Raw genomic sequence first — 25,340 nt, 5'->3', positions numbered from 1 at the left:
CACATCATTTTCCAAGTAGACAAAAAATATAATATTCCATCTTTACTATACCCACCTGCAGTATATAAACATGGGGGAGCTATCCCACAATTTTTCACCCTTATGGCAGCTACTATACTGTCTTCATGATAAATTTGATAAAACAGAACTTAGTGTTCTAAGTTCATCATGAACTAAGTCTGATGAAAATAACTATTTTGGCAGGGATGAATTAATAGCATACATTTTGGGTTATAGGAGCATCTCATTCACTTGAACCAATGTGATCATATCTTTAAAATGGTATGTACAAGCCATCAATAATGTGGTTGCTAATATAGGTAGGTCCGGCTTATGAGCTGTTTGTATTTAAAGAGATGCTCACAACAAATTCTAGTTTATTTGGTGAATGCCTGAAAGATGCATTACTTCATCTAAGCCAAAAACAGATGAAAAAAAACTAAAGGCAATTATGAATTAAACTTGGCTCAAATCTCAATGATTTGCCAGTTGAGAATTGGACAAAACTTTGGAATTTACTATGAACGTTTGCCTTAAATGCAATAAATTAAATTTATGTTAAGAATTGAATATATAATTTTTAAATTATATAAATATATTAAAAATATATAAATAAAAGATTAACAAGATGAGAGTTCCGGCACCTTTTTTTTTTTAGAAAAAAAGCACTGGCAATAGCAATAGCACTTAGACTTATATAACGCTTCACAGTGCTTTTACAGCCCTCTCTAAGCGGTTTACAGAGTTGGCGTTTTGCCCCCCAACAATCTGGGTCCTCATTTTACCAACCTCGGAAGGATGGAAGGCTGAGTCAACCTTGAACCAGTCAGGACTGAACTCCCAAACTGCAGGCAGCCGGCAGCCGGCAGTCAGCAGAAGTAGCCTGCAATACTGCATTCTAACCACTGCATCATCCTGGATGGATGGATGGAGAGAGAGAGAGAGAGAGAGACAGACAGACAGACAGACAGACAGACAGGATAATTTCACAACATTTTTAAAAAAGCTTACATCTTTCCTTTATTTTTCTGAACACATGATCACACTTCCAAACAAAGCACTGTTTTTTAGCTATCCATTATCTGCATTTTCTAAGAAAGCCTGTGGTATTTAAGTGAGGCCCAGAGGCATTATTCTAAATAAAGATGGTGCCAAAAATAATGCTTTGCTTTGCAGCCAGTTCCCATTCCTTAAAAAATAATAAATGAAATATTCTATTAAAAACTCAAGTAGAGCTAGGCATAGCGCAAATCAAAGCTCTATTGCTAGTTGCATGAAAGGAGTCCCCAACTGGGCATCTCCCAGGCAACAGTGATGAGACTGGTTAATCCTTCAACCCGGAAGCACCTTCTGACACATGTGCAAGCAATGACGGAAAAATGTAACTTTTTGTTTTCTCCCACTTGACACAAATCTCCAGGTTCGGTTTTTCTGCAACAGGGATAAGGAGAAAGTTAATCCAGATTTACAGTTATAATTCTGCACAATCTATATTAGCTTGCAAAGGGCTCTAACTCCCTTAAGATAAATTCTTTACAATATTCATCTTTTATTATAAGAATCTATGACGTATTAAAAGAGATGCAGTGGCTCAGTGGGTTAGGACGCTGAGCTTGTTGATCAGAAGGTTGGCAGTTTGGCGGGTCGAATCCCAAGTGCCACGTAACAGAGTGAGCGCCTGTTACTCATCCCAGCTTCTGCCAACCTAGCAGTTTGAAAGCACGTAAAAATGCAAGTAGAAAAATAGGGACCACTACGGTGGGAAGGTAACAGCGTTCCATGCACCTTTGGTGTCTAGTCATGCCGGCCACATGACCACGGAGACATCCTCAGACAAGCTTTGTTTCAGCTTTGAAACAGAGATGAGCACCGGCCCCTAGAGTTGGAAACGACTAGCACGCATGTGCGGGGGAACCTTTACCTTTACCTTATGACATATTATTTTATTTTTTGCTATGATCTAATTCGTATAAAATGCCTTTTTATTAACTGCTCCAGCTCTTTGTTGGAGGTAAGAACATTTTAATAGGTTCTTCTGAAGGCATCAAATCCTCTCTGAATCGGTTTGAAGAAAAAAAGACAATGCAAGAACAATTCACTGTCCTTCAGTATCTATGCTAATAGGTTTGGTATTGGAAAAGGAATTCAAAGTAATATGAGATGATACATTGTTGTTATGAATTCTTAACAAAGAACTTTTCAGAAGGATGCTTAGATTAAGGAGAATTTAGCTAGAGGTATTTGACAGTTACCTTGAAATACATTGTTAGTAAGACTTTATAATAATTTCTAAATTCACAAACTGAATGGCTTGTGCATTTGTTAGTTTACATGCACTTTTCAGAATGCAATAAAATTCATTGTTAGGCAGCCTAAAGAAAACTACTGTGGATTTTAAAAAATTCAATAACTTGGAAAATGTTTTTGCCTCTAGATTTTATACCAACCCTTTAGAAACCAATTATCTAATGAAAATAAACAATTCCAGACATTAGTTTTGTTAGGAACTTTAAGCCTTCCACTTGATGATTCATTACCAACCAGTTAGGATTGAAACAAGACATCAAACACAATATAAATAACCACTGGAGGGATTAGTGATTAAGGCTTCTTGATGTTCAATTTTTTGTGTGTGCAACTTGTTCCTTCATGAATAGAAAAAAAAACACCCTTCAGTCCTCACACAATTTAAGTTCCTTAAGAAACAAGATAGTTTTATATTAACGTTGTATCGATCCTTTTCTCATTTCCAACTATAGTTCACTTTAATTATCTTTTTTAAAAAAAACTGTAGAAACAATATAATATCTTTTTCATCTAGTAACTTTTTGGTTATTTTTCACAAATAAGTTTTCAAAGCAAGTTTCAAGCTTCTTCATAAAACCCAGTTGTGTACCCACCACAGGATTTCTTTCTTTTAGGTTCATTACAAGTCTCAGAGAACCTCTCTCTAGTGCAAGAAACAATGCTCTCCTTAGTTTGACAGATTCTGAAAACCCTGCCACCATCTTATCCTCTGAAACAGGGCTTTTTCAACCTTTTCACAGACTGTACCACTTTTAGGACGTGACCATATTCGAGTACCACCAGTGTCAAAAACTTGATGACCAAAAAAAAAAAAAGGAAAAAAGTATCGGTTTTAATTTCTTTGGTGGTGGTTCCTTTGCTGAATCACTTTCCCTCTGCACTGATGAACGTATGACAAATTCATCCATATTTATTAATAGGCACCACTACGTTGGTGGTCAGGTGGCCTGTCGGCTCTTTTTCCTCTCTCCCTCTCCTCTCTCCTTCACAGCCTCTACTCCTTTGTTGATCCCTCTGCTTCCCTCACAGAAGCCTCTCCTCTTCTCCTCTCTCTTTCTTCTTACTGCTTCTTTCACAGAAGCCTCTCCTCTTTTCCTCTTTCTCCTCACTGCTTCTCTCTTCTCTCTCTTTCTCCTCACTGTTTCTCTCTTCTCCTCTTTGTCTTCACTGCTTCTCTCCTCTTCTCTTCTTTCTCCTCACTGCCTCTCTCCTCTTCTCCTCTCTCCTCACTGCTTCTCTCTTCTCCTCTCTCTTTCTCCTCAGTTTCTCTTCTCTTTCTCCTCACTGCTTCTCTCCTCTTTTTCTCCTGTTTCTCTTCTCCTCTTTCTCCTCACTGCTTCTCTCTTCTCTTTCTACTCAATGCTTCTCTCTTCTCTTTGTCCTCACTGCTTCTCTCCTCTTCTCCTCTTTCTTCATACTGCTTCTCTCTTCTCTTCCCTCTTTCTTCTCACTGCTTCTCTCTTCTTTTCTTCTCACTGCTTCTCTCCTCTTCTCCTCTCTTCTCACTGCTTCTCTCCTCTTCTCTCTTTCTTCTCATTGCCCTCAGAACAAGGCAACACTGCAGCTCCAGCTGACTCTCCCCTAAGCCTCTCTGGTGCAGCCTTCACTTCAGCTCACCACCCCTCTACACTTGTCTAGGTCGCGTACGACCTGCCAGGTGCCAAAGTACCACCAGTGGTATGCGTACCACTAGTTGAAAAGCCCTGATCTAAAACACTTTGAAGCTAGAAGTTACACTGGCAACTGATCATACTGAATGCTCCTAAAAGGACTCAGTTTTTATTCTGTAACTAATACCCACTTGGAGAACACAACAAGATGTATACGTTTCCAACAATTTTATAATGGTCAGATAATTACTGTTTGTAGTCGCCCTTGACATTATGCAACCGCTTTTGGCTCTTCTGATTTTTTGCATCTCTTTCCTGATTTCAGGGGGGAAACCCTGGAATTTCAATGTATCTCTAATATTAAAAGTGAACCAAAAAGCTTCCAAAAGCTAAAGATCAGTCTCTCACATTACTGTGGAACTGGAGTGTTCCTCAATGGTAAAATGTTTCAACACAGTAATACTTGAACTTTTCAAGAACAAACTGCTTGTTTCAGGTCCTGACACAATTCTATAGAATTTAGGTCTAGATCTTTTCCATGGCTATTGCAAAATGCTTTCTCCTTCAACCATTTTCTTGTACTTTTCTTTCTTTGGGATCATATTTTTGCTTCATAACCCGTATGTGCTTCAACATACAGGCAGACAGGCAGATGGCTTGATATTCTCCCACATAATTCTTTGTTACAAAACAGAATGTGTGCTTCCTTCAAAGATGGTAAGTCACTCTGCAAAGCAACCCCGAACCATGACATCACCCCTTCAATAATTGATGGCCAATATGTGCTTCCGTTTATGGAATGCAATGTTTAGCTTCTGCCAAACATAGTGATACACATTTTTCATTTACTGGTCCATAAAGCAAAGAATAATCCAAGTACTTTTTGGAAAACTTGAGGCAGGCATTTGTCTATCAGCACTTTTATAAAATGTTTTACTATTGGTGGATTTGAGAGCATTGATTTAGCCAACCTGAGAGGCTTGCAGATCCCGAATATTGTTCTGGAATTCTTTGTGACTTCCTGATAGTTTTAATATGCAAAAATATAACACATGAAGAGGCAAAAATTATTCTGTGTATGCAGGGTGAAAATTTACAGAATAGGCAGCTATATTAGAACATAAAGCAATAACAGAAGTCTAAAAAACAGGAAGATGTTAGGCATAGATAAAATCATTTGAAATCTTAATCCCTAGAGGAAAATCTGAAATCAAATATATGAAACATTTCACCTGCTAAAAGAATTTAAGCACTCACCTTTTTCCCCCATTGTTAAATAAACAGGAATTATAGAATGGTCTGAACATAGAATCATTAGTTTTATCAGTCAGGCAGCAAAAATTGTATTAGAAGTCTTTTCTTAACAAATTCAAGAAAAGCAGAACAATGTGATAAGCTTTAGTGTGCCTTTATTAAAGATAGCGGTACTAGGGAAATATTCTCAGTCTGAAAAAATAATACTAGGGAAAAATGCTCAGTTTGAAAAAATAATCAAGACTTTTGCTTTCATTGAGAAAAACAAAAAAGACCCATTTTCATGCTTTGTCAATTACTCAGAAGCCTTTGATCCTATAAACCATGAAATATTGATCACAATCTTGGAAGGGAATTGGAATGGATGCCAAAGGTATTAGAATGATAGTGAATCTATATTGAGCTCAAATTTCTTTTAAGACTGAAAGAGCTTTTTCAAACAAGTTTTTAATGAAAAAGTTAACTAGAATTATGTCCTTTCACCTCTCCTTTTCTGTGTCTGTACTGAAGAAATATTTGATGAACTAAATACTACATCAGGACCTTCAATACTTCTGGAATTAAAGGTAGATAGTATGAAAACAATTTAAGATATGTAGCAAATTCTGTACCTCTGACAGAAAAAGAACAGAACCTGAACCTCCTAATTGAGAAAAAAGAAGTGAAAAGTACAAGTTATATTTTAATACAAAAAAGAAACCAAGATGAATGTAGCTTCAACAAAAAAGAGCTTCAGAAATATAAACTATAGTCAATAATGCTCTTCTGCAGCAAGAAAGGTATTTTGTCCAGATACTTTGTTTAGAGTGGAACATGGGAAAACAAAGAGGAAAATAGAAATTATCAGGAACGTTTTTTAGACATGAAGTATATTCTGACCTCAAGAGAAATGGATTTAAAATGTAAGAATGACCAAATATCATATTTGAAATATTGTGAGAAACAGGTTGTGATCAATACCATATTTGGTCATCTCTCCTTTAGACTGCAAATCATGGAAAGTGCTAAAGGAGACTGAGAACAGACTGACAGGTTTTTTTTAAAATGCAGCTTTGAGGAAAATCTTGAGAATCTCTTCAAGTCACAAAAGATCAATCTGAAATCCTAGAGATGGCACAAGAAGAAAGATAGGTCATGAAGAACATCAAACCAACCAAATCTGAGATAAGTGGGTCATGTATTCATGAAAAGAACCTATACAAGGAACCCTGCTAGAAGGATCAGTAGATGAAAAAAGAATTAAGAAACAACAAATAGATATTTGGAGTTGTTGTTGTTAGCTGCAAAGTCGTGTCTGACCCATCGCGACCCCATGGACAATGCTCCTCCAGGCCTTTCTGTTCTCTACCATTTAAGCTCATGCCTACTGCTTTAGTGACTCCATCCAGCCACCTCATTCTCTGTCGTCCCCTTCTTTGATTGCCCTCAACCTTTCCCAGCATTAGGTTCTTCTCCAGTGAGTCCTTCCTTCTCATTAGGTGGCCAAAGTATTTGAGTTTCAACTTCAGGATCTGGCCTTCTAAAGAGCAGTCAGGGTTGATCTCCTCTAGGACTGACCGGTTTGATCGCCTTGCAGTCCAAGGGACTCGCAGGAGTCTTCTCCAGCACCAGAGTTCAAAGGCCTCAATTCTTTGGTGCTCAGCCTTTCTTATGGTCCAACTTTCACTGCCATACATTGCAACTCGGAAGACCATAGCCCTGACAATACACATTTTTATTGACAGGGTGATGTCTCTGCTTTTTAGCGTGCTGTCTAGATTTGCCACTGCTTTCCTCCCCAGGAGCAGGCGTCTTTTAATTTCTTGGCTGCAGTCCCCGTCTGCAGTGATCTTGGAGTCCAGGAAAATAAAATCTGTCACTACCTCCATTTCTTCCCCATCTATTTGCCAGGATCTGAGAGGGCCAGATGCCATGATCTTAGTTTTCTTAATGTTAAGTTTCAACCCAACTTTTGCATTCTCCTTCTTCACTCGGAACAAGAGGCTCTTTAGTTCTTCTTCACTTTCTGCCATTAGAGTGGTATCATCTGCGTATCTTAGGTTGTTGATATTTCTTCCGACAATCTTAATTCCAACTTTTGATTCATCTAGCCCTGCCTTTCTCATGATGTGCTCTGCATATAGGTTAAATAGGCAGGGCGACAGTATACAGCCTTGCCGGACTCCTTTCCCAATTTTGAACCAATCAGTGGTTCCGTGTCCAGTTCTCACTGTTGCTTCTTGACCCGCATATATGTTTCTCAAGAGACAAATAAGATGGTCTGGTATGCCCATCTCTTTAAGAACTTGCCACAGTTTGTTGTGATCCACACAATCAAAGGCTTTAGCATAGTCAATGAAGCAGAAGTAGATGTTTTTCTGGAACTCCCTAGCTTTCTCCATGATCCAGCGTATGTTGGCAATTTGATCTCTGGTTCCTCTGCCTCTTCGAAATCCTGCCTGTACTTCTGGTAGTTCTCGGTCCACATACTGCTGAAGTCTAGCTTGTAGGATTTTAAGCATAAATTTACTAGCATGTGAAATGAGAGCAATGGTGCGATAGTTTGAACATTCTTTGGCACTGCCTTTCTTTGGAATTGGAATGTAAACTGATCTTTTCCAATCCTGTGGCTACTGATGAGTTTTCCTAATTTGCTGGCAAATTGAGTGTGGCACTTTTACTGCATCGTCTTTTAAGATTTTGAATAGCTCAGCTGAAATACTGTCACCTCCACTAGATTTGTGGTTGCTCAGCTTTTCTAAGGCCCACTTCACTTCACATTCTAGGATGTCTGGCTTGAGGTCAGCGACCACATCATCATGGTTATCAGGGACGTTAAGCTCATTCTTGTATAGTTCTTCTGTGTAATTTTGCCACCTCGTCTTAATCTCTTCTGCCTCTGTTAGGTCCCTGCCATTTTGGTCCTTTATCATGCCCATTTTTGCATGAAACGTTCCCTTCATATCTCCAATTTTCTTGAAGAGATCTCTGGTCCTCCCTATTCTATTGTTTTCTTCTATTTCTTTGCACTGTTCATTTAAGAAGGCATTCTTATCTCTTCTAGCTATTCTCTGGAATTCTGCATTCAATTGGGTGTATCTTTCTTTTTCTCCCTTGCCTTTCGCTTCCCTCCTTTCCTCAGCTATTTGCAAAGCTTCCTCAGACAACCATTTTGCTTTCTGGCATTTCTTTTTCTTTGGGATGGTTTTAGTTGCTACCTCTTGTACAATGTTGCGAACCTCTATCCATAGTTCTTCAGGCACTCTGTTTATCAGATCTAATTCCTTAAATCTATTTGTCACCTCTACTGTATATTCAACAGGGATATGATTTAATTCATACCTGAGTGGCCTAGTGCTTTTCCCTACTTTCTTCAGTTTAAGCCTAAACTTTGCAATGAGAAGCTCGTGGTCTGAGCCACAGTCAACTCCTGGTCTTGTTTTTACCGACTGTATAGAGCTTCTCCATCTTTGGCTGCAGAGCACATAGTCAATCTGATTTCTGTGTTGACTGTCTGGTGATGTCCATGTGTAGAGCCGTCTCTTGTGTTGTTGGAAAAGAGTGTTTGCTATGACCATCATATTCTCTTGTCAAAATTCTATCAGCCTGTGCCCTGCTTCATTTTGTACTCCAAGGCCAAACTTGCCTGTTATTCCGGTTATCTTTTGGCTTCCTACTTTAACATTCCAATCCCCCATGATGATAAGGACATCAGTTCAGTGATCATTCACCAATCTCTAGTTCAGTGATCTTTCAAATGTACGATAGCATTGAAAAATGAAACTTACAAGTGGTCCTTGAGGTTTCAGACATTGAAGCATCCCCACGGTCATCTGATAATGATTCTAGTGCCTGGCAACCAGCATACATTTAATGATGATTGCAGCCATATGATCATCATTTGCAACAGTCAGCTTCTGACAAGCAAAATCAATGGAGAAACCCTCAAGAAGTTCCAGGTCACACTAACATGATGCCATTCTTTGTGACCTATGTTAAATTGGTTAACTATTATAGCCAGAAGTGACATAACTTGTCACAGTCTCATGAAGTTACACATAACAACCGCACAACTTAGCAACAAAGTTGTCAGTCCTAATAAACAGTTGGTAAATGAGCACTCTAAGTAGTCCTCAATTACCAACCACTTGTTCAGTAAACAGACTTTGACAACATCATTCATTAATTCACTTATTTATTTTCCAATAGCAATAGCACTTAGACTTATATACCGCTTCATAGTGCTTTACAGCCCTCTCTAAGCAGTTTACAAAGTCAGCATACTGTCCCCAACAATCTGGGTCCTCATTTTAATGACCTCAGAAAGATGGAAGGCTGAGTCAATCTTGAGCCGGTCAGAATCAAACTCCTGGCAGAGGGCAGTCACCCAATGCCCATCAGCAATGCCCTTCTGTACTTTACATAAAACAAACTGGGCAATGTCTGTACAAAATAATATAGAAATGTATTTCTCACATCAAGACTGACGGCATTGAATAACCAAAGGGAGACATCATTCCATACTAAGAGAACATTCTGTAACTGACTGTAATAGCCATTCTAAAGGGAACAAAGAACATCAAAACTGAAATTGAACTATGAAATTGCCAAACTACAATATATCAAAATGTCTAATTCTGTGGTTAATTTAGTCTACCAAAGCCAAGAAGTCTTCTTTGTTACCAGCAACCTAGTAGTTAACCTGAATAAAAGGTTATTTATTGTATTAAAATGTTAAAGGTAATTTTACTTCTAAAGGGTGTTGTCTGCATGTTCGGGGAAGATACAGAAGAAGCAACTCTAGATCTAAGTTATCTGCCTACAGTTATGTTTGTTGAAATGAATTACTTATGAAAATTATGAAATCCTAACTTGTGATTATAAACCAATATAATCTTCCAAATATCTATTAGGATGTTTGAGACCCAATGAAACAAAATTCATAAAGTATCACATTAAATATTGGGATAGAAGGATATCTCAGAAGTTCAGCATTTTGAACCTACTCCTTGACTTCAATACTGCAGACTTAGATGATTTAGAAGACGTTAGCAGTTCAGTCACGTTGTAGAAACCTTAAAAGGGATTTCTTCCTCACTTCAATTTTAGTTAATGGCAAAAGCAGTATTAACAAGCTGCTAACTAGATCTTTATCAGGAGGGAGATTAAAAAAGAGGAGGAGGGAGGGAAGGAGATAGAAAAGGAACTTAACTACATTTTTTGGGTAAATTTAGATAAAAGAGGAAATGTCAGATGTGGTTCATAAATACTAGAAAAATTGTCCTCTTATAACAAGACATGTGAGTATTATGTACAGAATTATGCTTTTTGTACATCTGCCCAGAAATCTTGGTATACTTCCTGAAACACTATTAATTTTTGTTGAAAAAAAAGTATAGGCCTTTAAACAGTTGTATATATTTGTCCTGTATGAACCCGTATCTACTGAATTAATAGCCAATATCAACACATGCAAGTAGTCGTCTGGTTACAGTTAAGACCTGAATTGATATTACTAAGATAAATAGTCATAAACCGTGACATCACATGAATTCATTACTTAACAATAGTAATCTAATCTAATGTCTATGTGTATTTACCCATGTAGTATGACTGTAGTATTATTATTATCCTTATCTTCTTTACTCCTTTACTTTACTCCTTTATTATTACAATGATGATTATTCTTTACATATACACTGAGAACTTCTGCACTGGAGACAAATTTCTTCTGTGTCTAATCACACTTGGCCAAAAAAAGTATTCAGTTCAATCCAATTCAATCCCAACCAGTCCCAGTTACCATCATAACCCCAAGACCTGTGGGTGGTTAAGCAGAAAGAGCCCAGGAGTCCCAGGTAAAGAGTGTGGAGTGCTGTGAGGGAGATCATGGGAGGATATGGAAGAGCCAGTGCATGTGAGTCAAGGTCTGGGGAGACCAACAGCAGCTATACATGGGGTGGGGTGTACTGTGGGTGAGACATAAAGTGGAAGTGACTTACTGAAATGACTTGCAATCTTACCTGTGGCTTCCCCATTGAGTTTGCTTGTGGCGAACCCAGCAGGGAAGGTCACAAATGGCAATCACATCATGGCTTCCTGGAACATTGTAACTGCACGCCAGGCACCCAAGCACCTGAATAATATTCACACGGCCACAGAGATGCTGCAATGTCCAAAACTTTGAGGTCATTCATACATCCCTTTTTTCAGCTCTATCATAACTCTAAATGGTCACTGAATGAATGGATATAAGTCGAGGACTACCTATGTCTTTCAATTTGCAGCTCTGTAAAAGATATCCTTGAAAATAACTGCCTTTCTCTGCCTAATTAAAGATCCATCCATTCATCCAGGAGCTGAGAAAACATTTCCAAGATAAAGAAAGCATTTGAGGGTTACATCTATGTTCTAGCTCTTTGCTAAAAATTAAGGGAATAGACCACTGCTCAAAACACCATTTCAAAATCTCCAAAGTAAGAATTCCCTCAAACTACTTAAAAAAAATTTGGATCTAAAATAGAAAAGACATCTACTAGAAAGAAAATGAGTAAAGAAACTGAGTTCTCTCATTTTCATAACCACAAAGAATACAGAAACATAAGCATTGAAATAGTCCAATATCCTAAGACTGGCATGGTTGACAAGATACCTACAGATGCAATGCCATTTGTCAAGATGGCCATCAGTGCCCATCCTAGATTTCTCTGTTTACTGTCTTCCCATTGTGAATACATACTGTAGCAGATGGGAAAACAGAATGGTTTTGGCTTCTTGACATCTAGCAAGGACACAGAGACAAAAAGACAGAGAAGGTACATAGTGAAGGAGAATGATGATATCCAAATATTTTGAATTCCAAATGTTTAAGCTTAAAATGCTTTCAGTACACTCAGAACACTGCAAATAAGATCAGAACATGTTTCAGTATTAAAATAAGATTCTTGAAATTTTAAACTTTTTGCACGTCTTGGCAAGACCATGGGAAAAAAGATCACACCAGTTCTAGTCCTTCACACCTGATCTTCCTTCCGTGTCTTTTCTCTTTATTTGGTTTTCCTTCAACTTCCTCTGAACATTTTCCCCCCAAACAACGAAAAAGCTGCAAACACAGGGAAATCTTTATAAACAAAAATTAGGAGAAAATCAAGATCTTTGGAGTTATAAAAGTCAAAAGTGTCTCACTCCTGTTCCAATTGGAGGAGGCAACAGCAGGAATTACTGAGTGGGATTATCTGGAATGGCAAGGGGATTCTTTCACAATAGACAGGAAAAGAGGAAAGGGAAACAGGTTTCATCTCATAGTCATGGACCCTTCCTATAATAACTGTGATTTAGAACACACACAGTGAGGCATCAAAGGAACAAAGCACCAAAGAAACATTGCTCCATCTTTTATCTTCCCCATACTCACCAAAGGTCCTGAGAAGAAAGCTGGATCGAAAAAGATATAGTACCTTACCTGATACCAGCTGCTTCATTCAGGGCAGGCCAAGAGTAAATTCCCAACATACCAAAAATAACTACAAATTGGCCTTGGGTAACCAGATTTTGAGAGCTACTCACCAGCCATGTAAGGAGGAGGTCAGTGAAGTATACAAATGCTGCTCCCAGAGTGAAGCCAATGGCTACAGGAAGGAAGGCGAAAGCTCCAAACTTCCCAGAGTCCTCAGCTAGTTCAATAGCAGGTTCAAGAAGGGACCAGTAAGAAGCAGCCAGCATAACCTAAACAACAGAAAACAGTAGGCTATTCAAGTCACCATTAAAACAACCTTATGCTCATTCCATGGCAACCCAATGAAAGAAAGTTGCTGTTAATATCCATTTCCATTTACCAAACAGAGAGAGAAGGAGGGGTGCGGGTTTATATACAACATACAGTATTGTTCCTTGGTTTTAAAAAAAAGTTAAGCAGAGTCTTATTTCAAATTAAAAGTCAGCAGCTTGCCATCTAGGGATCATAGAACCACAGAGCTGGGAGATGTCACTCAGCCTAATCTCATATTCGGTATATGCAGCTTCCAAAGAAAATCTAAACGCTGTTCACCACGTGGTCATTTTATTATTTAACCACTGTTTTTTCACTCGGGCTCTGACCAGTGTAATTTGAGCAGATCGCCGAAAGATTATTCAGCTATGCCTTGAGAATGCGCAGAAGCTTCGCCAATTTCCAATCCAACTATTATTCCTGCTTAATTCCTATATTTTATTCCAAGTTGTTGTTCTCACTAAATCAATTTTTGCTTAAAAGCAATGCAGCAGGTGTTTTCTAAAAGCACACCTGGGCTAAATCTTAATAGATCATGATAGTGATTGTTAGGACTTGAAGAACTGTTAGCTATATTTATTCCTTGTCTTCAGAGAATGCCAGTTTATCAGTTTATTCAATTATCTTATATTTTCTTGATCACTGGTTAAATGAAATAATTACCAATTTTTAAAAACTCCATCCCAGTTCTCCTCTCCACAACAGCTTTACTGAGGTATTTTAATTGACTGGGTTTCTTCCCACTGGTACTCTATATGTGTGCCTTCTGTTTTCCAAATAAGCATGTATTTAATATTTGTATTGAAGTGCATATAATCATATCGCACACTTAGAATTTATGTGGAGGATTGATTACATGCCATCAAGTGCTTTTTGACTCTTAGTAACCACATAAATAGATATTCTTCAAGATGACCTGTCCCTAAACTGATCCTTTGGGTCTTCCAATGATGCATCCATTGCCACTGTAACTGAGTCCATTCACATTTGTTGCTGGTCATCTTTTTCTTGTTCCTTTTCCCTTCATTAGAGCCTTCTCCAGTGAGCTGGGCCTTCATGTGTATACAAAGTAGACTAATATAACCTTTGTCATTTGTGCCTAAAATGAGAACTTTGGGTTGATTTGTTCAATGATCCATCAATTTGTCTTCTTGGTTGTCCACAATATTCTCAAGTCTTTTCTAACACCAAAATTCAAAAGTGTTAATACTCTTCCTATCCCACTGAATATAGGGACGCAGTGGTTCAGTGGGTTAGGATGCTGAGCTTGTCGATCAGAAGGTCGGCAGTTTGGTGGGTCGAATCCTGAGTGCCGCGTAACAGAGTGAGCGCCTGTTACTCGTCCCAGCTTCTGCCAACCTAGCAGTTCGAAAGCACGTAAAAATGCAAGTAGAAAAATAGGGACCACTACGGTAGGAAGGTAACAGCGTTCTGTGTGCCTTTGGCGTCTAGTCATGCAGGCCACATGACCACGGAGATGTCCTCAGACAAGCGCTGGCTTTTCGGCTTTGAAACAGAGATGAGCACCAGCCCCTAGAGTTGGAAACGACTAGCACGCATGTGCGGGGAACCTTTACCTTTACCTTTATCCCACTGAAGTCCAACTTTCTCATCCATATATAATGTTACAGGGAATACTGTGGTTCCACCATTCTGATATTTGTAGGCATAGTTATATCCTGACATTTGAATATCTTTTCCAAGGCCTTTGTAGCTGTTCTATCAAGTGCTAGTCTGTCATGTATTTGGAACAGAATGGAACAGAACAGAACAGAACATTTTATTTGGCCAAGTGTAATTAGACAGACAAGGAATTTGTCTCCAATGCAGAAGCTCTCAGTGTACATGCAAAAGAACAGAGTAATAACCATCATAATAATGATACCAATAAGAGGGGGTAGTAGAGGAGATGAGAAAGATAATAATAATACCACAGCCATACAACATGGTGAAAATACCTAGACATAAGACAGTATTGTGAGGATTAGGTGTTCAGCAGAGTGATGGCACCAGGGAAAAAAACTGTCTCTACAGTATGTCTAATTGTTTTGGTATGTAATGCCCTACAGTGGGATCCCAAGGGGAGGTATTGAAACAGTTTATGTCCAGGATGTGAAGTTGTTGTTTTAATCCCATTTATATCCCGCCCTTCTCCGAAGACTCAGGGTAGCTTACAAGCTTAGCAGTAGCCTTCATTCTATGTATATGCCTGCTTATTAGGGCTTTCGCCACCCCCCCCCCCAAGCAGCATTATTACAAAGTCAGCTTAATTGCCCCCAACAATCTGGGTCCTCATTTTACCTACCTCGGAAGGATGGAAGGCTGAGTCAACCTTGAGCCTGGTGGGACTCGAACCTGCACTAAATGCAGGCAGCTGGTGTTACTTAAGGAGGCATTATCCCACTGCTCCACCAGGTGTCTGTTCCAACAAGGCTCCACACCCATTTGCACTACCCAGGGGACCCTGACAACACAGATAAGCCTCCAGGGGCTTCAATGACCCACTAAAAGAATGCAAATGACCAGCTATCTGCATGGAGTATAAATCCTGCCATTCCCCACCATCCAGTCAGAGCTAAAGAAGTTCTTGGATGAGAAGCGAAACATCTTCAAAGAAAAACAAGAAAGTCCACTTGTCTCATGAAAATAGCATCTTTGGGACAAAAATGACAGACTCAATAATTCCTTTATAGAACTGTATCAACAGCTCCTGGGGCAGTCTGAACTTCTTAAGTTGAGCCAGGAAGAATATTCTTTGTTGTGTCTTTTTGATGACGGTTCTAAAGTTAGTTTTCCATTTCCAAATCCTGAGATATTATAGGACCCCAAAACTTGAAGGATACTGCTGCTAATACTGTGCTGTCAAATATAGGAAGAGGCAATAGAAGGGTTCCTCCTAAAATCCATTCACATCTCTACAATTTTAAGCATGTTCAGCTGCAGATCTGTTCCAGATTTAACTGCTTGTTCCTTTATGCCTGACGACTGATCCTGAAAGACAGAAGCAGTCTACTATTTTGATATCTCCACTGCCAATTCTAAAACTGGTTGTCCTACCTGATTTAATTTAGTCCCATTTTTCACTTTACTCCTTTACTTTTATTGCTAGAGCTTGCAGATTCTTTGCATTTTGGCTAGCAAGGTAGTGCCATTAACATAGCACAAATTATTGATGTTTCTTCCTCCAGTTTTAAAACTGTACATATTCTATTTATACTGTGGCTTCCTGGCCTGTATATAAGTTTCTCATGAGGACAATGAGATGTCCTGGGATTCCCATTTTTCTGAGCACATTCTACAGCTTGATGTGATTGACAGAATCTCAGGCATTCCTATAATCAACAAAGCCCATCTTGACTTCTTTTTGGTATTTTTGGCTTTTGTAATTATCCAGTGTACCTCCTTTCCCCTCCCACACTCTCCATCTAGCCCAGACATGTCAAACACAAGGCCCGGGGGCCAGATCCGGCCCGTGAAGTGGTTTCATGTGGCCTGCGAAGCCATCCTGGAAACAGTGAGGGGATGGCCCCCACTGCCTTGGCCCTGGCCCAGAGACCCTCCTCCTGCCAGAGACCCTCAGATCTGTCCCACTCCTGCCCAGGCCCCCATTGGCACCCTTGATGTGAACGATGTAGAGCTGGCCACGCCCACCCAGTAGGCCACACCCACCCAGCCCCCTGAGGGCAACCGCAATGCTGATGCGGCCCTCAATGAAATTGAGTTTGACACCCCTGATCTAGCCTTTTCCTAATTCAGCTGAACAGTAGATGTCAAAGTATAAAATAGCATGTTTGTTTTTTTCACCAAAGATGCCATAATAGATTTTCTGGAGTTCTAAATACACATATTTCCTCAAATGACAGCAGCATAATATTCAGACGGAATGTTTATTCTCTATTTGTTTCTACTGAGAACACTTTATGAATTAAGCTCAACTATTAAGAAACTTTTTTTCCTTGAATGGAATTGGCAATCAGAGGTGCAGCAACTAGCATGAAAAAGCTGGCAGATTTATTCCATTGAGCAGTAATAACATCAAAATAACTTTTACAGAACAGACTCTGGGGACTACACCAATAGTCTACTTGTAACAAGAGTAGTTTTAAATTCGCTATGCTGATAAAGAGAAGTAGCCAACCGTGCTATCCTTTAAAGAAAGAATTTTCAAAGGAATCAGGTGCTTAAAGTCTTTTCTGCCCTTAACCACTTAATTTCAAATTGTCCCAGCTTCTCTTTAAAGGCCTACAAAGTGCCTTTTTTTAACTCACTGTGTAGTAAAGTACACTGCAAGGCCAATAATAAACATAAACAAGTTTCTCTCTTTGGCCATTTGCCTAAACCACTAGTCTTCAGCTCATGATTTAAGATCCAGAACTAGCGACACCAGAAACCCTATCAGATTTTTCCCTACATCCATTTGTGTTTTTTTTTAAATGGGGGAAATGGTGAGAATTGGAAGCCAAAACAATAATATGCAAATAAAATAAAACGAGAATCTTAAATGAGCCTTGATGTTAAAGACCTGAGAACAGTAAAGATTAGTAATCTAGCTGGCCTGGGTCATTTTTAATGCTCTGCTCAAAGATCAACGGACAGCAATAAAGTCTACTAAGGGCCAGTATCAAATTAATCACTCACTCTGTAAGGAAGCCATGAACAAGGGATCACGTCTACTGGAAAATACAATCTATCATAACCTGAATCAAGTGAAGCCCAAAGTAGCTCAGCTGTGGACCAGATATAAATTTTTAGTCTTTTTTTTTTTTTTGAGAATTCATATTGGGTTTCTCTCTATTCAACAGAAATATGCACAGTTACGTAAGCAAGAGGTGCCATGAAAATCAAAGTAATGCAAGGGATTGTGGACAATAAACTATAGAGATATCATGCACAGTGGAAATTACTCTATATTGTGAAGGCATGCAAATAATGCACTTGAAGTTCCTCATAATTAAAATCAGCAACCAAGCTCATGAAATTTATTTTTCTTTACCACCATCACCCCAATTTGAACATGAAAGAAAACATCTCATTTACATTTATAAAACTAACAGATAAAAATAATACTAAGATGATTTTACATTGCAAATGTAACCTCATTATTTGCTGGGTTCTGTTCTGACATCAAACAACAAAATAGCAAATCATGAATTCAAATAGCAAAACCAAAAGTAATGAGATCTTCAAGTAGATAAGAACTGTGGGATGAGCTTACAGCTACCCTTTCTCTCCCAAAGCACCATCTATGAAATGCATATGTATTTGCTCTCCTTCTCTTTGTTCAGCTGTAGCTGATTTCACTGGGTCAATCTGTTTGCAAGATTAAGAGTATCTTCCTTGTAGCAGTTGGTCTTTTTCTTTGGAACTTGCTCATCTGGTTAGAAAGTTATCCTGCTTGTACCACATGCAGAATTTAACACTCCACATCGGTTTTCATGATCTTGGTGAATGGGTCTCTCCACTGTAGCCACCAGATGCTAGTTTTGCCTGCAGATCATTCACTCTGATCACTATAAGCAATCAGACAGCCATAGATGAGTCCAAAAGCCCAGTGGAGAGGCTCTCCACTGAGATCATGAAAGATCTGAGCCATGTGACATGAGATCAGTACCCAGCTTTTAGGCTTCATCTAGAGACAAAGGAAAACTACCCCAGAACCTTCTTTTCATAAATACAGCTTCTACATTCTAAACCCAAACATCAATATTATATTAGTTTGCCTACTAACTAACTCATCCTATTGTTGTTGTTAGTTGCGAAGTCGTGTCCAACCCATCGCGACCCTATGGACAACGTTCCTCCAGGCCTTCCTGTCCTCTACCATCTTCTGGAGTCCATTTAAGCTCATGCCTACTGCTTCAGTGACTCCATCCAGCCACCTCATTCTCTGTCGTCCCCTTCTTCGATTGCCCTCAACCTTTCCCAGCATTAGGCTCTTCTTCAGTGAATCCTTCCTTCTCATTAGGTGACCAAAGTATTTGAGTTTTAGCTTCAGGATCTGGCCTTCTAAAGAGCAGTCAGGGTTGATCTCCTCTAGGACTGACCAGTTTGATCGCCTTGCAGTCCAAGGGACTCGCAGGAGTCTTTTCCAGCACCAGAGTTCAAAGGCCTTAATTCTTTGGCACTCAGCCTTTTTTATGGTCCAACTTTCACTGCCATACATTGCAACTGGGAAGACCATAGCCTTGACTATACGCACTCATCCTATAGCCCCCACATATATACAGTGAAGTTGTATACAGATAGTCCTCGACTTATGACCACAATTAAGCCCAAAATTTCTGTTGCTAAGCAAGAATTTTGGTTATCTTGCCACGGTTGTTAAGTGATTCACTACAGTTGTTGAATTAGTAAGAGTTCATAAGTGAATCTGGCTTCCCCATTGACTTTGTCAGAAGGTGACAAAAGGTGATCACATGACCATGGGACACTGCAGCCGTCATAAATATGAACCAATTGCCAAGTGTCTGAATTTTGATCACATGACCATGGAGATGCTGCAACAGTAGTAGGTGTGAAAAACAATCAAAAGTCGCTTTTCTTCTGTGCTGTTGCAACTTCCAATGATCACTAAATGAACGGTTGCAAGTCAAGGACTATCTGTACAGCAGTATGCCACCCTAACTGATGTGAAATGATAAAAAAAAGAAAAGTAATTAAATACACAGAAAATGAACTTTCTTGAAGGAAAATCAGCATAAATCCTGCTGTCAACAGGCACTTGGATAAAATTCTATCTATATTGCATACCTGGATATTTTAAAAGCCTTAGTTTTTCACTAGATCTTCTTAAATATACTTGGTGATCATTAGATAAAAGGACTTCTGCTTTTATGAAACGCTAACCACTTTAAGTGCAAAATGCAAAAAGAAAAAGAAGAACTAGAAAAGTATTTCCTCTAAGTCAGGATCAAATACAAGTTCCAAGGTTATAACATGAAGAGAGTGGTAGACCTCAATGTCCTGCTTGGAATCACCCCAGCACTATTTGATAGCAACTTTGAGAAAACAAATGCTAGATTAAGATGGACTTTGACCTGATCCACCTGGATTACTGTGGCACATTCTACATCTGGCTACCCTTCAAAAACATCTGGAGGCTTCAGTTGGTATAAAATGCAATGGCTCAGGCAGTTATAAGCTGTAGATCAGGGGTCTTCAAACTTGGCCCTTTTATGACTTGTGGACTTCAACTCCCAGAATTCCTCAGCCAGGCTACCAGATCCAATTCAAGGGGCTGGTTTTGACATTTAAAGCCCTCCATGCCACAGGGACAGGTTTTTGAGGAACTGCCTCTTCCCAATTACATCTTCCCATCAGGTTCAGCAGGAGGGACATGTTGTGTATCCTGTCAGCCAAGGAGTTTTATTTGGCAGGACCCAAGAAGACCGCTCTTTCTGCCATGGATCCCCACCCTTTGGAATAGCATTCCCTCTGCAGTGAGATTAGCCCCACCTCTCTTGACCTTCCTCAAGGCCCTCAAAGCTTGTTGTGCCATTGGGCCTGGGAATCCCATGGAAATGGGGCTCCAGTTAAATAATTGATGTGTGGACTGCACTCTTTCCTTTTGTTATCATAGTCTTTAACTGTTTATATCTGATAATGACTGAATTATATTCTATTGTTAATTATATTCTATTGTTAATTTTTATTTCAGTTGTGTATACTGGCCAGAGTTACATGCAAGCGAGATGGGTAGATATATAAATTCAATAAACAAATACATAAAATAAGCTTTTCCTGGAGCAACAACCCATTCTGTTCATTAGGGCAGGAAAAAGAGATGCTAAGGTTCAAACCTTGGGACTGTTTATACACACACACACACACACACACAGAGAGAGAGAGAGAGAGAGAGAGAGAGAGAGAGAGAGAGAGAGAGAGAGAGAGAGAGAGAGAGAGAGAGAGAGAGAGAGAGAGAGAGAGAGAGAGAGAGAGACCTTATTTACAACTGGCAATTGCTGGCTTCCTGCTCCAGGACTATTTTCCTAATATTGACAATCAACTAGCTTATCAAAAAGTTCTATGCTTGAATCTCTGCTTGCTAGCCTTCAAATCTGAGTAACAGAGAAAAGCTCAACACTCTCCCACCAAATTTATAAGGACAGATAGCCAAGCTGAAAAATTGCTACGATGTAGTAGAATTGCCTGTCTTAGCTTTACAATGTACGATACCCTGAAATGTAGACCCTATCCATATTGAAAGACACATGAGTGCAGCATTTTTATTTATTTTATATATTTAGGTAAAGTTCACTTCTTCTGGCATGTGTACCTTGGAGAAAGAGACAGCTGCAGTGCAGAATCCCACCCTAGTTTGCTGGCATTCAATATACAGTAATGTGTGTGTCTGTGTGTGTTTTAATGCAGTATTTTTGCTGCCATAATTTTCTTATCAGTGACTCACAGCACTGCCAAGCTTCAGGGTTCCTTAAAGAGAGCAAAACTCCCTGGCTGCTTTCCATGGACACTGAAAGTATAGGAAATAAAATACCACAATGAACTGAAAGAAAGATTAAATTAAGAGCTAAAAGGACAGCATTCAAATGCAATGTGCCACAAGATGAGTGGACAATTGAGGGATGGGGATGATAAAAGAGGAGGTTTACGGTCACTCACCTTGTGCTTTCAACAAGTTGCTGGATTGATTTATTTTTAAAAAAAGAGATCAATTTAACATTTATATTCTAGGACTGGAAATAAAAAAGCATTTTAACAGCTTCCTGTGTAGTAAAAAAGATAGAAGACGAGAAACACCTGTTCCACTGACATTAATTTTACATTATTTAATAGTAGGTATCAAGTGCATCTGGAATAAGCCTTTTCCAAATGTGAGCACTAGAGACAAAAACGAAGGCTCAGATGAAGAAGAAAGAAACCATTCTAATCCTTTTCAGGCATTACTTCCCCATGTCGAAGATAAACTGTCATCTCTACTATTATATCCCAGCATTCCTATCATGGGGGGAAGAGAATGAAACCTTCCCAAATGAAAAGAATAGATTATGACATTTTTAAAAGTAAAAATAAACCTAAATATTTCAAGTTGCAATCAAAGAAAATACATACATTACACTCCCGTTGTGTTTAGCTGTTTATCTGTCTGCACCCTTAAGCTGGCCCAAACTGTGCATTATCTTGCAACAATTTTTAAATCAAAGTACCTAAAATCCATTAAGGCATAAAACATCCATTAAGGCACCAAAAATCCAGGACATATTATTCTTATGAAATTGACATTTCCATGATGTTTATACCAGTTTTACTTGCAAATTTATGGCCTGTGGTCATGTGATTGTGATTTCCGAAACTAACTGCCAACTTCCCAGAAGCAAAGTCAATGTTTGTGACTGCTCCGAATCCCACTATTTCCCCCCCCCCATGCTTTAGCTGTTTGGGTAAATAAATATTTGCTTCCTATTGAATTTTACTTATCCCTACAATTTCATTTCTCTTTTTTATAATAATTTTATTAAGAATTATAAATGAAAAGAATAAAAACAAATACAAGGACCCAGATTGTTGGGGGCAATTAAGCTGACTTTGTAATAATGCCGCTTGGGGTGTGTGTGAAAGCCCTAATAAGCAGGCATATACATAGAATGAAGGCTACTGCTAAGCTTGTAAGCTGCCCTGAGTCTTCGGAAAAGGGCAGGATATAAATGGAATTAAAATAAAATAAAATAAAAATGACAAAAATACCAAGTAATACAAAAAAGGGTAAAAAAGGGGAAAAATGTAGTAGTTTCCCCCTTCACCCAATCATTAAAGGCAATATTAATAACTTATCACCCTATCTAAATACAAAATAATTTCTCTTCCCTCCCCCAAAAAAAGATAGCTTATCTAGTAAATAAAAAACAATCAAAATACTTCACCATTCTTCTTTATCAGCAAAAATCTAGTAAAGGCAATCGGATGAACTATTTTTCTCTTTAAATCCTGATCAAATAAGCTATCCTCAAGTTTTATTCCATCCCCAAAACATCTTAACTCCTTCAAAAATAGTCCTAGAGCTAGTTTTCTGTTTATCTGTATTTCAAGCCAAAAATCTTTGAGAAAATTTAAGAGATCTTTTTTGTACATATAATAAGTAAAATTTATTCTTTTGTTTGTCACTTCTAATAAAACGAATAAAGTGGGCACAGACCGCCTACTCTTCCTTTCAGATAAATACAGTTCTTTCCAATTCTTGGCATGAAATGACTGAATTAATCAAAAGTCACACTTGTTTTACCCCCACCGCACAGTAACTTAAAGTGCCTTGTTTGTCTCTGAATATAACAGTTTATTATTTCCCAAAATTTCAAAATTGTCTAATTTCTCTGCTTCTAATCTTGTTCAGGCATTTGGTTGGATATATAGAAAGTCCAGAGTTCAGGGTAGAAAATGAGGCTGTGCATATACAGATCTGCCCATATCTCTATCCCGTCTAAGTATTTAGGCAAGAAGTCTGAGGGAAAATAGTATTCACATTGGTTGTCTAGGATCCTGGATCATGCAGAAAGTCAATGCAAGCCCTGCTCATCTTTGGACCTCCCATCTAAAAGCATGGTGTTTGGAGATAATATGCCTGTTCATTCTCCACTTTGTGCACTCTGTGTGTCCAAGAAGGGTTCTGTGAACAACTTTCCTGTTGTGATTCAGGGTCAGCCTGTGGGTTCGGCAGTTGGGTCGGACGACTCAGAGGAGGAGGAGGAGGGGGGTGTTGAAGAGCTTGCTGAGGGGATTGGACAGCTTGATGAGAGCCCTCAGCCAGGCCCCTCTCATCTGGTCACGACGCAGACCCAGCTGTGTGAGCCTGACAGCGTGGATGAAGATGACCCACAGCTGGCCCTGTTCAAGGACGCCCGACGCAGGAGGCAGTCAATCAGGAGTAAACAGAGGAAGGCAATGGGGCTCCTCGGAAGGAGGCAGAGAGAAGCCACGCCCTGAACTGTATTTAAGGGGGAATGCGTGGGAGGTCTGGTTTGCTGAAGGCAATCTGCTTGAAAAGCTCCTGTTTCTTGGTTCGTGTCTTGTTCTATTTGTTTTTGTAGCAATAAATTTGGCAGGCGTAATTCCAGCCTCTTGCCTTCTTGTAAAAGGGGTTGTCCCTGCCTTTTCTGCAGGGCCGGTAGCAGGCTGGTACAGAACATTTCCATTCAATAGCCTGCTGTCAAATTCTTATAAAAAAAGGAAATGAATCTAAAGTACATAGTAGATATTCCCTTTCCCTTCAGTTTGCTATTTCAATGTAGGGTGTAAGGAAGTAAGGAGATGTACAAGCACCATTCCCATAATGATAAGGAGTGAAACATGTTTTAAGTCCACAACAGTCAAATAATATCTGGAAGAGCCTCGGACAGACAACTCCCTAATTCACAGAAGTATAAGAAGGAGGAAGATATAGCATAATCACACTTACAAGATTCTGTTATTCTTCTTTTTCTTTTATGTCTAAATCAAATTTTGAACTGCCAGAATGAAGTCACCTTCTTGGCTTCGTTGTTGGCCGAAAACAAGTCATTATCGGTACATTTCTGGTAGTAGCCGACATACCAGCAGATGGGCCGGGCTCTGTGTCTCTCCACATTCACACAGTGTGTTGTTAGCTGCTAAGAGCCTCCACTTGAGCATGTTGGTTTTACATATAGACACTTCAACTCTCAAACTATTCAGGGTCTTCCAAGTAGTAAAAGGGAGGTCAGATCCTTTAGCTATATCCTCCTTTAATGTTATTCCTTGCTCGATGGTCTCTTATTAATATGTTATTATACATTATTATATGATATTAACTATTGTACGTTATTACAGCTAATTATTATAAATGTAGATTTAGCCTTCCTCTGGAGGTAATTTCCTGGTCTATGCTACCTAGTGGGGTTGACATTCAGCTAACTGTTGCCTGCCCATCCATTTAGCTTTGAAATTTTCATAGCTACTTGACATTTGCTTAATGTCAAATAGCTATGATATAGCTATTTCTCTGGCAAGAACAATAGGTTAACTTTTAATCCACCACAAAGTCAGTAATGGTGTCATGGCACATGGCCTCCACTCTGCTATGTTTCATTACTAATTGTTTAAAAACTAACAAAAATTGTCTAAAATTGCTAACTACCTAAAAAATGAATATAATTATCTGTGAATGATCACAACTATTCATACAAGAGCTTTTAATTCATCTTTCCTGATCATGAGACAACTATTTTATCTGATTCTTTCTCTTAGAAATACAAGAAACATTTGAACAGCCTTGTGACATATGAGGAATGTTCTCTTTTTCCCCCAAAAGAAGACACACAGTTCTCCAAGTAATGCTAGAAAGTATGGCATTTGGTATGCTATCATCCAAGTTGTTCTTCAAAAACAATGATGTCAGATTATGGATCAAATTCCTCACATCTGAGCCAGTCAATAGCTAATAAAAATTTTAAAAA

General features: G+C 38.9%; 1 protein-coding gene across 4 annotated transcripts in view; it reads right to left on the bottom strand.

Moving 5' to 3' along the window:
* Positions 1 to 25,340, bottom strand: part of SLC39A11 (solute carrier family 39 member 11) — a 333,223-nt gene that overhangs the window by 286,969 nt on the left and 20,914 nt on the right. For all 4 annotated transcript variants that reach the window (XM_083351397.1, XM_083351400.1, XM_083351398.1 and 1 more), the window contains exon 4: positions 12,717 to 12,875. In XM_083351397.1, coding sequence (XP_083207523.1) covers positions 12,717 to 12,875 — 159 coding nt within the window. The remainder of the gene's footprint in view (positions 1 to 12,716; positions 12,876 to 25,340) is intronic.

This window comes from Vipera ursinii (genome assembly GCF_947247035.1).
Source record: "Vipera ursinii genome assembly, chromosome: 2".
Taxonomy (NCBI): domain Eukaryota; kingdom Metazoa; phylum Chordata; class Lepidosauria; order Squamata; family Viperidae; genus Vipera; species Vipera ursinii.
This window is presented reverse-complemented; position numbering and strand designations above follow the sequence as displayed.